The sequence below is a fragment of the Eschscholzia californica genome, unplaced genomic scaffold (assembly GCF_041429995.1).
Source record: "Eschscholzia californica isolate CP2 unplaced genomic scaffold, dmEscCali1.0.p SCAF_5, whole genome shotgun sequence".
In the NCBI taxonomy this organism is placed as follows: Eukaryota; Viridiplantae; Streptophyta; class Magnoliopsida; order Ranunculales; family Papaveraceae; genus Eschscholzia; species Eschscholzia californica.
This window is the reverse complement of record NW_028238472.1, coordinates 50,776,634-50,791,805: the sequence shown is the minus strand read 5'-3', so window position 1 is coordinate 50,791,805 and position 15,172 is coordinate 50,776,634. Positions and strand designations below refer to the sequence as shown.

At 34.3% G+C, this 15,172-nt stretch overlaps 1 protein-coding gene across 1 annotated transcript; it reads right to left on the bottom strand.

The window, feature by feature from the left end:
* Positions 1-3,096: 3,096 nt before the first annotated feature.
* Positions 3,097-5,187, bottom strand: LOC147540298 (uncharacterized). The gene is made up of 2 exons (XM_086644750.1): positions 4,281-5,187; positions 3,097-3,375 (listed from the first exon to the last, which is right to left on the bottom strand). Exons 1-2 carry the CDS (start codon positions 4,920-4,922, stop codon positions 3,256-3,258), a joined length of 762 nt encoding a protein of 253 aa, XP_086500876.1. The 5' UTR covers positions 4,923-5,187; the 3' UTR covers positions 3,097-3,255.
* Between the last annotated feature and the right edge of the window lie 9,985 nt (positions 5,188-15,172).

Sequence of the window (15,172 nt, the reverse complement as noted above, 5' to 3'; positions counted from 1 at the left end):
CAACTGCCCTATGGTGACTCCCAACTCATATAGAACCCTGTTATAAGTTAAAGTTTGGACAATCGGATTAAAACACATAAAAGAATATCATGCGGTGAAGCAAAATGTTGGAACTAGTGAAAGTAGCAAAGTACACACCACAACCCGAACTTCACTGGTGAATAATATCTAACCTAGGAGATATATTTTCAACAAAAAAAAGCCTAGGAGATATATATTTGGTACTCAGTATATATAAGTTATCTCTATCTAAATTTAGGCATCAACATTTGTCTTAGTTCAATAAATAAAATTTTCTCGATACGCCACTGGTTCAAAAGATTATTTTAGTACTTGTGAGAATAGTCCCACATGGGAGAATGAGTAACTAGCAACCAAAAATATAAAGAATAGGTCTTCTCCACTCATTGCCAATTGGTTTTGAGTTGGATGGCCACAAACTTAACATGGTATCAGAGCTAGGCCCACACGTGATAGGCTTAAAAGCCACACGTGCTCCACGTCACCCGTAAAGAAAAAAAACACACGTGTTAGGCTCAAAGAACGCCACACGTGAGGGGGCGTGTGAGAATAGTCCCACATGGGAGAATGGGTAACTAGCAATCAAAAATATAAAGAATAGGTCCTCTCCACTCATTGCCAATTGGTTTTGAGTTGGATGGCCACAAACTTAACAGTACTTAATTAACATGTGGTATTCTAATGAAATTAGATCGAAAATAAAAAAGATAAAATTAAAGACTTAGAGTATTGGTATTCAAGTGAACTCAACCTTAGGGAAAAATTAAATGGTTTGATGTATGGTGAGATTTGATTTTATATTGCATGTGTTCGCATATAAAAATATCAAGGAAGTTGATATTCAAAGATGTAATGGTTGAAACTGAAACCTCTCAAAGATAATTAAATGAGATTTAATCTAACACATAATACACATTGTGTACTCAATCAAAATCTACAAGATTCTACTGCCTCCTAAGATCAAAAGACATTAAAATATTATGGTTATGATTGAAATTTTGCTTAGTAATTATATATATAATTAATATTGGGATTTTCTTTTGTTCAAAGGATTTTTATTTGTCAGACTTTGATTGAGACACGTTTACCAAATAAAAGCTGATTAATATACATATGTATATATTTACACGAGAGTATAACTCGAACACAGACAGTTTGTATCAAATGCGCAATTTCAATCTTTACAGATAAGTTTCAGATATGTAATCTTAGCTATTGAAGAGACACAAAGATAAGTTTGAGGAATATAAACTTAACCCTTAGAGATAAGTTCGAGAGGTGTAATTTCACCCATTGAAGAAGATGGATATATTCTAAAAAAAATATCTTTGTCTCTTATTATTTTCATTGTTCAAACAAGTTTTTGTTCCTTGGATCAAGATACTAAATTTTCATTTGATGATTTTGACAAAGATTTTGTGATATGAGGTCCAAAATTTTCTGAATGATATTTTTGGTCTACTCCCAACCCAATAAGGAAATTGATAAAAAGAAAATAGAAGTCTGGTCCAAAAAAAACATACCTAAATGTACAACCACTCTAGAGGGTGCTTTGGGGGCAAATTTTTCATTAATATAAATGCAAGTTTGATGATATAAAATGCAAAAATAGTCCATACATTGGATTATGGTGGGACTGAATTTTGTAACTTAGGGCATCAATTATATGATTTTCACTTTGGCGTAGTTTTCTAACAACCACGGTGTATATGGAAACAGATATTCGGATTTCAATAATACCATATAGTCTGGAAAATAGGACGATTATAGGCCGAAAACCAATATGGCTAACTCCCGTTAGATGGACCCTATTGAGAGAAATGACACGTCAAATGGGAGCCAGCCAGATCAACCTACATTGGTCCCACTTTTGGAGTCCAATATTCTATTGTAACTAGTAGGAGCATATATAGTTTAACATCAGCTACCTGCAACTATTTTTCTTTCTCACGCAATGACTTTAACTTTAATAGAATATTGAGTCAAGATTTGTTTTATTCTAGGGTTTGATACCATCACGAGATGAGGTTTCGCTCACACATAAGAAATCACTCTTGCCCCTTGAATGACCAATGTGGGATTATTCCGAAGATGAATAACTATGGGTCAATGTAGAAGAATTGATGCATCTTTTCTAGCTCAATTGGCCGTAAGAGTTTCAGACTTTGGGAGCACTAAAAGCTAAAACTTGTCCGAGGCTCGACGAAGACAACGACCGCTCGCTAACGAAGATTATATGTGTAGTCATAAAGAACTTAGAATTATACTTGTTGATATCATTCTTTTTTACTACACAATTTTCCTATAAAATCTTAATGATTTGAATCTCCAAAATAAATTTTTATACTTCCTAGCCCACAGGCCTCACACATCAAATCGTTTTTGGACAGTTTTAAGCAGGAAATTGACTACTCCTTTGTCTTATTTAGACCATTTCTCGCTACTCCTACCCAAGCGTTCAATCGTGGATGGCGATGTAACACCATAAGGGGATTCTTGAATCTTATAGGCCCCCCAATTTAATACTTGGTCCATTCAAAAGATAGTTTTAGCCATGCATCCATTTGCTTTTATAGCAAATTTGGAAAATTATGAAGGATACAGAGATTATTTTTCTGTTAGAGCAACGCTAGAAGCAGCTACAAGTCAAAGCTTACTCCTGAGCTAGACAAAATCAACAGTCTTCATTTCGAGTCAACTCTCTCTATCTCATTCTCTCTCTCTCTCTCTCCTTTGATAGATTTTTTCACTTTTTATAGACGACTGATTCATATTTAGATCTGGGGCAGATTTACTTTTGTAGTCTGTCTGATCTTTTATGGAAGAGGTAAAGTTAAGAGTTCAACAAGTGTCTTTGCTATATATACTTCACGGATCAGAAACACAACTTTATAAATGTTATGGTCTATCATATATCAAAACATTAGATACTAAAAATATATCTCATCGAAAAAAAAAACTATAAATATTTTCACAAAATATTTAGTTGGTAAAATAAAAACGTGGCGATCAGTTTAGAACGTGACAATTATGAGCTTTAAAATACTACAGACAGGAAGAGAGACAGAAAATAAATGGCAAAATTAATCGTTCCATTCTCATTAATATACATAACTCTTCTTCTTCTTCTACATTAAAATCTCAGCCTCAATTATTTAAGATAAAATTTAACTAGTAGGGAAAAGATAGAGGGGTTCATAATGATAGCAAGTTTAAGATCTACTACTAATTTAATTAAATCTGGTCAAATGATCTCTTGAGTGAAGTTGATTTCCTCAAGTTGTGAAGTTTCCTAGCTAATTCTTGTAATCTTGCTTTTAGTAAAGCTGGTGATTTGTCCAACCCATCACAAATCTGTACAAAAAACCAAGATTGACCCAAGTTAGATAACTGTTAATTAACATTAGGTACCCCATAGAACAAAAAAAAAAATGAGAGGAGAAGAGAAGAGAAAATCTTGGACCAAAACAAGGACAAGAAAGTTGGCAAGACTAGATCAAAAACCTAGGTATGGGTAAGTTCATGAGATCTTAAAAGATATTAATTGGTACTAAAAACAATTAAACAACAACACTTGTATTCAGTTCAACAAAAAAAACAACACTTGTGTTCGTGCCTCATACCTAGATCTGCGGAATCCTAACTGGTTTAGGTAGTCGGGCAAAATTAAGAGAGATGAATCATGTCCATATACCTAAATGTGGTGAGATTCCATCGGCGCTTACATGGGAGACATAGTATCATTTTTGTTGAAATCATTTAATTGAAAAGGAAAGGAAAGGAGACAAAGTATAATAATTTTGCCTTTTTGAGGTCAAGAAAGGCAACTATATTTTTTTATTTATTTGAAAAGTACATCCAACTTTTAAAGGGATCTTGATCAATTTTCAATCTAAAAGGAGGACTAAAATTAGAAAAAGATTAACTAGATTAATGGTTAAAATATTCTTAAACCCAACCTACTCCCACAATCTAATAAAGATAATAATAAAAAAAGAATAATTAGAATCATGATTCCAAATTTTGCATCAACCCAATTACCTAAAACTCATTGACATGAAAGGATTGAAACATGTGTATATCAATCTTGATCATAAAGATGACTAAAATGAATCAGAGACATGGGTATTTTTCCAAACTAAAACATTTCAATCTAGGTCTATCTAATGAGGAGACATATATGTTACCATTCGACTAAAGTGAGTTAGACAGACAGACAGATAGACGGATAAAGTTGTAGAGAAAGAGAGAGACTATACCTTGCTTTCAGAATGATGTAAAATCTTACTTCCGTCGCGACAATGAGTAGAACGAACAAGTTCGAGTTGATGAGCTTCAAGTTCATCTAAAACAGCTGATAATAACAGAGTTTGTGAACTACCCTTTGTATCACTCAATGAAACATTAACTCTATCACCTCTAACTCGAATAGCAACCGAAGATGAAGGTTCAGGAGAAACCCTAATATCACAATCACTTATATTAATCAAAGAAGAACTAGTAGCTGAATTACTTATCACATTACTACAAGTAAGATCTGATACTTGAATAGATGGTAGAGAAGAAGAAGAAGCTGATGAATTTAATGAAGATTTCGATCGATTCCAATTGGGTGAAGACGATGAATCTTTACGATTTTTTAATGATCTTAATCTAGCAGCAGCTATGGGTATATATTTAATAATTTCATCAAGAATTGCTGATTGTTCTTTTCTAATTGTATTAGCATGAGGAAGTAATGAATGAAGTGATAAAAATAATTCTCTCATTGATTTTCTTCTTTCTCTCTCTGCTAATTTATGTCTTTCTCTTGCATCAATTCCTCCTCCATTTCCATTACCAGATGGTGATTTTCCATCTGATCCTACTTGTTCATAATCACTATTCCAATCAATAGCCATGGGTTTTGATTCTCTCTCTCTAATCCTCTGTTTTCTTCTCTCTCCAATCCTCTGTTTCACTCTATTGAAAACTCTGTTTTTTCTCTCTCTAAAACTCTGTTTCTTTCTCTCTCTCTAAAACTCTGATCAAGGAAGACAATCACTGGTTAGTGACAACCAATAAGGAATGGGGGAATTCAGAGAAAGGTGAATGACAAAACCAATAATTTCTTGGAATCAATTGCACCCACTACCACTTCCTTCTAGTTTTGTTGAGTTTTCTAGTATTTATGGAGTATTTGCTCACATTTATATAGAAGGAACAAGTGAATAGGTTTAGTTGTAATTCTAATTTCTTTATTTTTTATTATTATTATTATTTAATTAATGATTTCTTTTATTTTATTTTTCATTTATTTATTGATGTATCTGAACACCATTATGAATATTATACAATATCATTTTTTTTCTTATTTTAATGGTATTTTTTTTTTTTTGGTATAATACACGTTGGGTTCTTAGGTGAGGCAAATGACATATGGCCATATGGGCCACCTATAATTATATTTCAATAAATGAATTACATGTTATATTGTGTATAATTTCATGGGAAAATGATTGTTTAGGGTGTAAAAATTATCATAATTATCAAAAAAGCCTAGATTTTTTTCTATTAACTAGAAGTTGTCAAAATATTAAGGACAATGATACATAGAGTTTATCATAATATGGAAAATTAACAATAAGGTCATTTTCTATTTTTTCTAATTCCAAAATACCCTTACTCATGACTACTTACTTTCTCTCTCAAGAAACAAAGAAATTGTTTAGGTTTTTTCTTTTCGTATTTTCATCTTCTTCCCTGATCCTTCTTTCCTGATCATCCACCTCTTCTTCTTCTTCCGAACTCCATTATCCTATATAACTTTCTTAGATCTGAGAAGGAACGACGCGAATATCCTCTTTATTAGGTCTAACTGTTTCGAAAATCTTTGATTCAACATGGAATCTCGACTAGTAATGGATACGATTATCCAACAAGGTTTAGTGAGGTTCAGTATGAGACTTTCTTTTAGATGTTTGAAGAACCAAGGGAATCACGTTTCGCCCTAATTTGGAGAACAAAATAGCGAAGATAGATTTTTAGGTGAAAACAATAACCGAGTGTGTTGTCATATGTTGTTGTTATCTGAGTAGAATCATGAACTTGTTAATTTTAATCACATGTAAGTTACCAGTTGGGATTTTTAGGAAAGTTATGAAGAACATAAAGAAGATGAAGAAGATTAACAAACAACATCATCTGAGTCGCTGAATTCCTTTAAAGAAGTTGATTTGCCGGTACAAAAAAGATTTTTTTCAATACTTAATGAAGAAAAATCAGGTGGTCACCTATCAAATGAAGAAGTATTGGAATTTGAAAAGGTAATGTCATATAAATCAAAGATGCCTTAATATAATTGGAATGAAAAACAATGAAAGAACAAATCGGTTCACTACATAGATTTGGAACTAAGATTAATTAATTGAAGTATAAGTGAAGGAAAGAAGAAACTCATACCCATTTGATTAAATCAGGATTTGGATTTGATGTTGTTGTTGGAAGGTCTTTAGTTGGTTTGTATGCAAAATGTAATCAATTTGACTCAGCAACCAAACTGTTCGATGAAATGACTGAAAGAGATGTAACTTCTTAGAACAATGTTATATCTTGTTATTTCAGAGTGGGAAGTCTAAGAAAGTATTGGAATTGTTTGACGAGATGAAGGTGGGTTAAAGCCTGAGTCAGTAACGTTTTACGATTGTTTTCAGACTTTCGAATGTGGAAAGAGGAAAAGAAATCCATGAGGATTTCATTCAGAAAGGATTCGAGTTGGATGGGTTTATTAGCTATGCTCTTGTTGATATGTATGGAAAATGTGAGTGTTTGGAAATGGCGAAAGGTTTTCGAGCAGGTTCCTAAAAAGGGTATTGTCTCTTGGAATTCGATGATCACGGGGTATGGTTTGAGAAAGTGAATTGATTCATGTTTGGACCTTCTTCGGAGAATGAACAACGAAAAAGTTATACCCACTTCAACAACAATAAATAGTTTGCTAATAGCTTGTTCTCGATCAGCTAGACTTAAAGTAGGAAAATTCTTACATTGATACATTATAAGAAACGGAATTGATTTCGATACCTTCGTTGGTAGTTCACTTATCAATCTTTACTTTAATTGTTATAAAAAGCTTGTTACAATAATGATGATCAATGTTATATAAAACGGTTTCCACCTCAAGTTGGTTTTTAGTATTTCATAAAAAAACGACGCATTTAGTTCGCTATACATTATCGAGAATTATTGACTAAGACATACACTATGCAAACACATGTTTGCAGAACAGATTGTTGCAAACAGTTTGAAGTTTACCTTATGCAAACACATGTTTGCAGAATAGATTGTTGCAAACCTATGTTTGCATAACTTGTTTGCAAACACATGTTTGCAGTTTCCACTATACAAACACATGTTTGCAGAATAGATTTTCGCAAACACAGTTTGCATAACAGATTTTCGCAAACACGTTTGCATAACAGATTTTCGCAAACACGTTTGCATAACAGAATTTCGCAAACACGTTTGCATAACAGATTGTTGCAAACACGTTTGCAGAAAAACGTAAAGGAAAAAAACGCCGTTTTTTCTGGGTTTTTTTTTTGAAAAAAAGTATTGAAAGTGGATCTTGTTAGAAAGATAATGAAAAATCATTTCTAAATATATAATTTTTATAGGAATCCGACATCTCAGACAAAAGTTATATCGATTTAAAATAAAAATAAAAATAAAAGAATTTAGTTACACAAAATGACAAAAAAGGATATTTTAGTATTTGCACACTTTTTGACCTGAATAATAATTTTCAAATGTTTTGTACTTTTCTACTCATTTTCAATATTATTTTAACCTTTCTAGAAATTACCCCTAATTTCATTTAGTTTGTGAGTTTCTAACACGGTAGGTGTAGCAACGTTATGCGACATCATATTTCTAGTCTAAGAAAAAGTTTGTATATTTAAGACTATACATTATTTGTTCCTCATTTTCGGAGAGAAGGATATTTTGATTTTAAATGCTTGTATATATTTAACTGACGGGATTGACCTAGGTTGCTAAACTGTGTGACTGGTACGACAATATTTTGGTTTTTTCATATTCCTTGCACTTTATATTCGTGGGAGAAGGATATTTTGATTTAAAATATGTATATTTTTAACTAATGGGATAGACCTAGGCTGCTAAACTATGTGATTGGTACGACAATATTTCGATTTTCTCGTATTTTTTTTAAATATTATAATAGATAGAACTACACATGACTACATATAAGTTGATACTCCTTAGTGTTGAATTGTTGATCTGGAATGGACGATCTGATTTATCTCTATGTTTTTCTCTAGTTAGTCTCAGTCAGCACTCATCCAACCATTTTATACAATAGATTGTTGTTAGAGAAGTAATAAACATGTACAGTTATCCACTGAAATCAAACCGAACGGTAGAATGTTGAAAAGAAAATATCTCGAAAGTAGTAGGAAGGGAAATGTTGGACAAATAGTAAAAATGTAGCTATTGCGTGAAATCAAATCGAAACGTTGAACGTTGAAAAAAAAAAAAACAGAAGAAAAATATCTCGAAAGTAGTAGGAAGGGTCTGCAACATAAATGCTTTTTGGTAACATCCAGGCCATTACTTACTTTTTGCAAATAGGCCATTTACTTACTTTTTGCAAATGAGAGGAAGGAAAAGAACACTAAGTACATAAAATATGGAGTAGTTAAATGTTTAGTCGGTATAGTTAAATGTTCACCTACAAGGCAACAGAGTGGTACATAACCTTGTAAATAGGGAAAGTCAGACCCTTGAAGAATGACTTTAGTATACATGGCTATGTTTAAAATTTAGGGGCCATGTTGTTCTTGAACCACATATTTGTATGGAATTTATGGCCTTCGTTATAAAACTTGTCTAATTTAGAAAGAGAGCCATAGACCAACATACAGAGGATACTATTTAATATATGTCTAACTAGTAAGTGAATAACAATTACGAATATGCGCATATATCTCACATTTGCATAAAACTCATACATCAAATCTTTAAGTGAAGTAGTTGAACAAACTCTATAATGTGACCCTTGGATGACACTATAACGACACTTCTTCATTATTTTTCACGTTTATAGTTGGAAGGCAGCAACATCAACATGACTAAAGAGAGCTACCAGAACTTGAATTATAGACGACAAAGTTTGTTTATCCATTTGAATGTATCTTTTAGCAACTCATCACCGTTGAAACAAATGCAAATTGTATTCAAAAACTTGAAATCGTAAAAGCTAACCCGTTTTTTACGGAGTGTCTGGACCTTGTGTTTTTAGGTGACATGCATGCTCCGTCATATCCACGCATTTTGGGTATGAAACCTTCTTGAGGTCCATTTAAAACTAAAATCACGACCTAGCTCTCTTGTGGGTTATGCGACAATGACAATACTAGAATCAGTTAATGTGACAGTAACGTAACTAACACCGTTCCCACCATCATTTCTGTTGGGGTCCCTCCTTATAATAAAAGGACTCCTAATTGGAATAGGATTTCCCTTATTCCTTGTTTGGGGAAAAAATAGAAACTAGTTTCTATTTTTTCAAACCTAAAAAGGAATTCCTATTTCTATTGGTAAACCTCCTTATTTATCATTATAAAAGGGAGTGAAAGGGAAGAGATTATACACAACAACTTCCAGAACAAAGAGAAGTCAGAGAAAGAGAGATTTCAGAAGTGGTTCTTTCAAGAGAGATTGAAAGAGCAGAATATTGGTTTGAAGAAAAGAAGATTATTAATCTTGTGAAGCAATTTAGTTTGTGGTTATCTTCTTCAACCTTTAGGAATTTAGGATTTGTTCAAATCCTAAGGAGTAAGAGATTTTATTTCTTTGTTTCTTTGTTCAGTTTATCCACCATAGGTTTGGTGAAGAGTTGTCCAAGAGTGTTTCTACACATCTTGAAGAATTGTGTAACCCATTATTTAATTATAGTGGAAGATTTCTGGACTAGGTCCCGTGGTTTTTTACCTTCTAGTTTGGAGGGGTTTTTTGCCACGTAAAATAATCTTGGTGTCTCTACTTTTACTTTCGCATCGTTTATCTTCATATTACTGAACAAGTTAATTAGGTTATTTTTCCTAACAAGTGGTATCAGAGCTAAGGTTGGATTTATTGTTCAGAAATATGGAAGTGAATACTAATCGCATGATTAGTTTAGATGGAGAAAACTACTTGATGTGGAAAGCAAAAATGGAAGATTTGTTATACTGCAAAGACCTAGCTGCACCCATTGAAAATCACGGTACAAAACCGATGAAGATAGATGAAGAAGACTGGAAGGTATTAGATCGTAAGGTTGTTGGATTTATTCGACAATGGGTAGAACCCAGTGTTTTTCATCATGTATCGACTGAGACTTCCGCTTATAGTCTATGGAGGAAATTAGAAGAATTGTATGATCAGAAGACAGCTGCCAAAAAGGCTTACTTGTTCAGAAAGCTAGGAAAATTACAATATAAAGAAGGAACCTCAATTGCTCAACACTTGAATGAGATGAAAAGTCTAGTAAACCAGCTTTCTGCAATGAAGTTAGTTTTGGATGATGAGTTGCAGGCCTTACTTCTTCTAAATTCTTTACCAGATAGTTGGGAGACATTGGTGGTGTCTCTTAGCAATTCTGCTCCTGATGGCATAATGCGTATGAATCACGTAACAGGTAGTTTGTTGAATGAAGAAACAAGAAGGAAATCATCGTCAGACGAGTCTCATTCAGAGGCACTTGTTACAGAAAGACGGGGGAGAGGTAAAAGTAGAAAACCTCATAACCGTGATAAGTCAAGGGGGAGATCAAAACCAAAGAAAGAAGTTAGATGTTTTGGTTGTGGAAAAATGGGTCATTACAAGAGTGATTGCAAGAAAACAAAGAAGGAAAATAAAAAGGATGATGAAAAACAAGATAATGTTGCGGCAGTTGCCTCAAGTGATGACATTATCTTACTCTCAGGTTGTGGAGACACTTGCTTAAGTATGGCTGAGTCAGAACCAGAAACGACATGGTTGGTTGACTCAGGTGCTTCGTATCATGCTATTCCATGTAAGGATTTCTTTAACTCTTACAGAACTGGTGACCTTGGCAAAGTCAGGATGGGAAACTTAGGTTTCTCAAAAATCGTAGGAATTGGAGAAGTGAAAATCGAGACGAGCACAGGGAGTACATTGATTCTTAAGAATGTGAGGCATATACCAGATCTTCGATATAACCTAATCTCTACCGGAGTATTAGATGATGAAGGGTACCATAGTCACTTTGGTGATGGAAAGTGGAAGCTCACAAAAGGGTCAATGGTGATAGCAAGAGGGAAGAAGTGTTGTACTTTATACAGGACTCAAGTAAAACTGTGTAAAGGAGAATTGAATGCAGTTGAAAAAGATTCTTCCACTGATCTTTGGCATAGAAGACTCGGGCACATGAGCGAGAAAGGACTTCAAATCCTTGCTAAACGACAAGACTTACCGAACGTAAAAGGTATAAATTTAAACACTTGCTCTCATTGTTTAGTAGGAAAGCAACATAGAGTATCCTTTCAAAGGAATGCATCTGAAAGAAAATCCAGTGTTTTGGAGCTTGTTTATTCTGACGTTTGTGGACCTTTAAAGGTCAAAACACTTGGTGGTGCTTTGTATTTTGTTACTTTTATAGATGATGCTTCCAGGAAAGTTTGGGCATATGCCATAAAGACCAAAGATCAGGTACTTGCAGTTTTCAAGAATTTCCACAACATGGTAGAACGGGAGACAGGAAAATCATTGAAGTGCATTCGCACTGACAATGGAGGAGAATACATCGGGTCGTTTGAAGAGTATTGCAAAACCCATGGTATTCGACATGAACAGACAGTTCCCAAAACTCCACAACAAAATGGTGTAGCAGAACGCATGAACCGCACTATTGTGGAGAGGATCAGATGTATGCTCTCAGAAGCAAAGCTGCCTAAAAGCTTCTGGGGTGAAGCAATGCGTACTGCATGTTATCTGATTAATTTATCACCTTCAGCACCATTAGATGGAGATGTAGCTGAGAGAGTGTGGGCTGGGAAAGAAGTCAGTTATGAACACTTAAGGGTGTTTGGTTGCAGGGCTTTTGTGCATATACCTAAAGATCAAAGAGCAAAGCTTGATGATAAAGCCAAGCAATGCATCTTTTTAGGGTATGCAGATGAGAAGTTCGGATACAGGTTATGGGATCCAGTCGATAAGAAGATTATTAGAAGTAGAGATGTGGTCTTTCTTGAAAATCAAACTATTGAGGACTTTGGGAAAGTTGAGAAGCATGAGAATCATAGTAATGATCTCATTGATCTAGATCCACATATCTCTTCTAAGGTTATGCATGATAATGCAGGTGAAGAACAAAATCATGAAGATGAAGCTCATGAAGATGTTCCTATGGGTGATGATATTGAGCAGGAAATGGAAGTTCAACATGAACCACCAGCTGAATTGAGAAGATCGACTAGAGATAGAGCACCATCTACCAAGTATCCTCCACACGAGTATGTGATGGTTACAGATAGTGGAGAACCACAATGTTATGAAGAAGCCATAGATGATGAACACAAGAAGGAGTGGTTGAAAGCTATGCAAGATGAGATTGAATCATTGCATAAGAACAACACTTTTAAGTTGGTTGAAAAACCTAAGAATAAGAAAATTCTTAAAAATAAGTGGGTTTTCAAAATCAAAACCGAAGAAAGAAATTCACAACCACGGTATAAGGCACGCCTAGTGGTGAAAGGATTTGGGCAGAAGAAGGGTATTGATTTTGATGAGATTTTCTCTCCGGTGGTGAAGATATCCTCTATACGGTTAGTATTGGGATTGGCTGCAAGTATGAACCTAGAAATTGAACAACTAGATGTCAAGACCGCTTTCCTTCATGGTGACTTGGAGGAAGATGTGTATATGGAACAACCAACTGGGTTTGAAGTTAAAGGTAAGGAACACTTGGTTTGTAAGTTAGAGAAGAGTTTATATGGGCTGAAACAAGCACCAAGACAGTGGTACAAAAAGTTTGAATCATTCATGAATGATCAAGGGTATCACAGGACGGCTTCAGATCATTGTGTTTTCGTTCATAAATTTCCGGATGGAGATTTGATTATACTTCTACTTTATGTTGATGATATGTTGATTGTTGGTCAGGATGCTAATAAAATTAGCAGGTTAAAGAAGGAACTAAACAAGTATTTCGATATGAAAGACTTGGGTCCAGCAAAACAAATTCTTGGCATGCATATCTCTCGTGATAGGAAAGCTGGAAAACTTTGGCTATCACAAGAAAGATACATTGAGAAGGTTCTAGAAAGGTTCAATATGGACAAAACAAAACCAGTGAGTTGTCCATTAGCCAGTCACTTCAAGTTGACTCGTGATCAGTGTCCATCAACTAGAAGTGAGAAAGAAGAAATGGAGAAAATTCCTTATGCTTCAGCTGTAGGAAGCTTGATGTATGCAATGGTGTGTACAAGACCGGACATTGCATTTGCAGTTGGAGTAGTAAGCAGATTTCTTGCTAATCCAGGCAAAGAGCATTGGTTAGCAGTGAAGTGGATTCTGAAGTATCTTAGAGGTACGTCTAAAGCTCGTATATGTTTTGGTAATGATAAGCCAGTATTAGTCGGTTACACAGATGCAGACATGGCAGGAGATGTAGACTCTAAAAGGTCCACATCAGGCTACTTATTTACATTTTCAGGGGGAGCAGTGTCATGGCAATCTAAATTACAAAAGTGTGTAGCTTTATCTACTACAGAGGCAGAATATATTGCCATTACAGAATGTTGCAAGGAGATGTTATGGATGAAGAGGCTGTTAGAAGAACTTGGTATGAAACAAGATAATATGTTATTCATTGCGACAGTCAAAGTGCCATCCACCTCAGTAAGAATTCTAGTTTCCATTCCAAGTCCAAGCATATAAATGTGAGATACCAGTGGATCCAAGATGTTCTTGAAGAAAAGGTGTTGAAGATCGAGAAAATCCATACTGACGACAATGGTTCAGATATGATGACAAAACCATTACCCAAAGGCAAACATGAGCTATGTAGCAGTGTTGCAGGTTTGGGGATGGTAGGTCCCTCTTCATAAGTCGGGAGGGGGAGTTTGTTGGGGTCCCTCCTTATAATAAAAGGACTCCTAATTGGAATAGGATTTCCCTTATTCCTTGTTTGGGGAAAAAATAGAAACTAGTTTCTATTTTTTCAAACCTAAAAAGGAATTCCTATTTCTATTGGTAAACCTCCTTATTTATCATTATAAAAGGGAGTGAAAGGGAAGAGATTATACACAACAACTTCCAGAACAAAGAGAAGTCAGAGAAAGAGAGATTTCTGAAGTGGTTCTTTCAAGAGAGATTGAAAGAGCAGAATATTGGTTTGAAGAAAAGAAGATTATTAATCTTGTGAAGCAATTTAGTTTGTGGTTATCTTCTTCAACCTTTAGGAATCTAGGATTTGTTCAAATCCTAAGGAGTAAGAGATTTTATTTCTTTGTTTCTTTGTTCAGTTTATCCACCATAGGTTTGGTGAAGAGTTGTCCAAGAGTGTTTCTACACATCTTGAAGAATTGTGTAACCCATTATTTAATTATAGTGGAAGATTTCTGGACTAGGTCCCGTGGTTTTTTACCTTCTAGTTTGGAGGGGTTTTTTGCCACGTAAAATAATCTTGGTGTCTCTACTTTTACTTTCGCATCGTTTATCTTCATATTACTGAACAAGTTAATTAGGTTATTTTTCCTAACAATTTCTCCTCTCAACAAATCAATCACTCGATACATTAATGATTGAGAAGCTTACATGCTCAAATCGGAAATAATTATATTTATTGTATGTGTAAGTATTGATTATATTTTTTTTTTTTGCATATAAACGATTTCTATCATTACTAGTAGATTATGATATAATATACTTACATAATATTAATGGTGTGATAATAAAATCTATGAAAATAGCTTGAACTAGTGAGAAATGCAAACTCAGCTTATTCTAAGAAATCTTCTATAATCAAAGACAGCTTATAGAGATTGAAATATGCAATTTGGGAATTTCAAAAAAGATCTCATCACTACTTCAATATATCTTTTCAGTGGCAGCCCCACCTTCACTAAATCAAATGAAATATTGC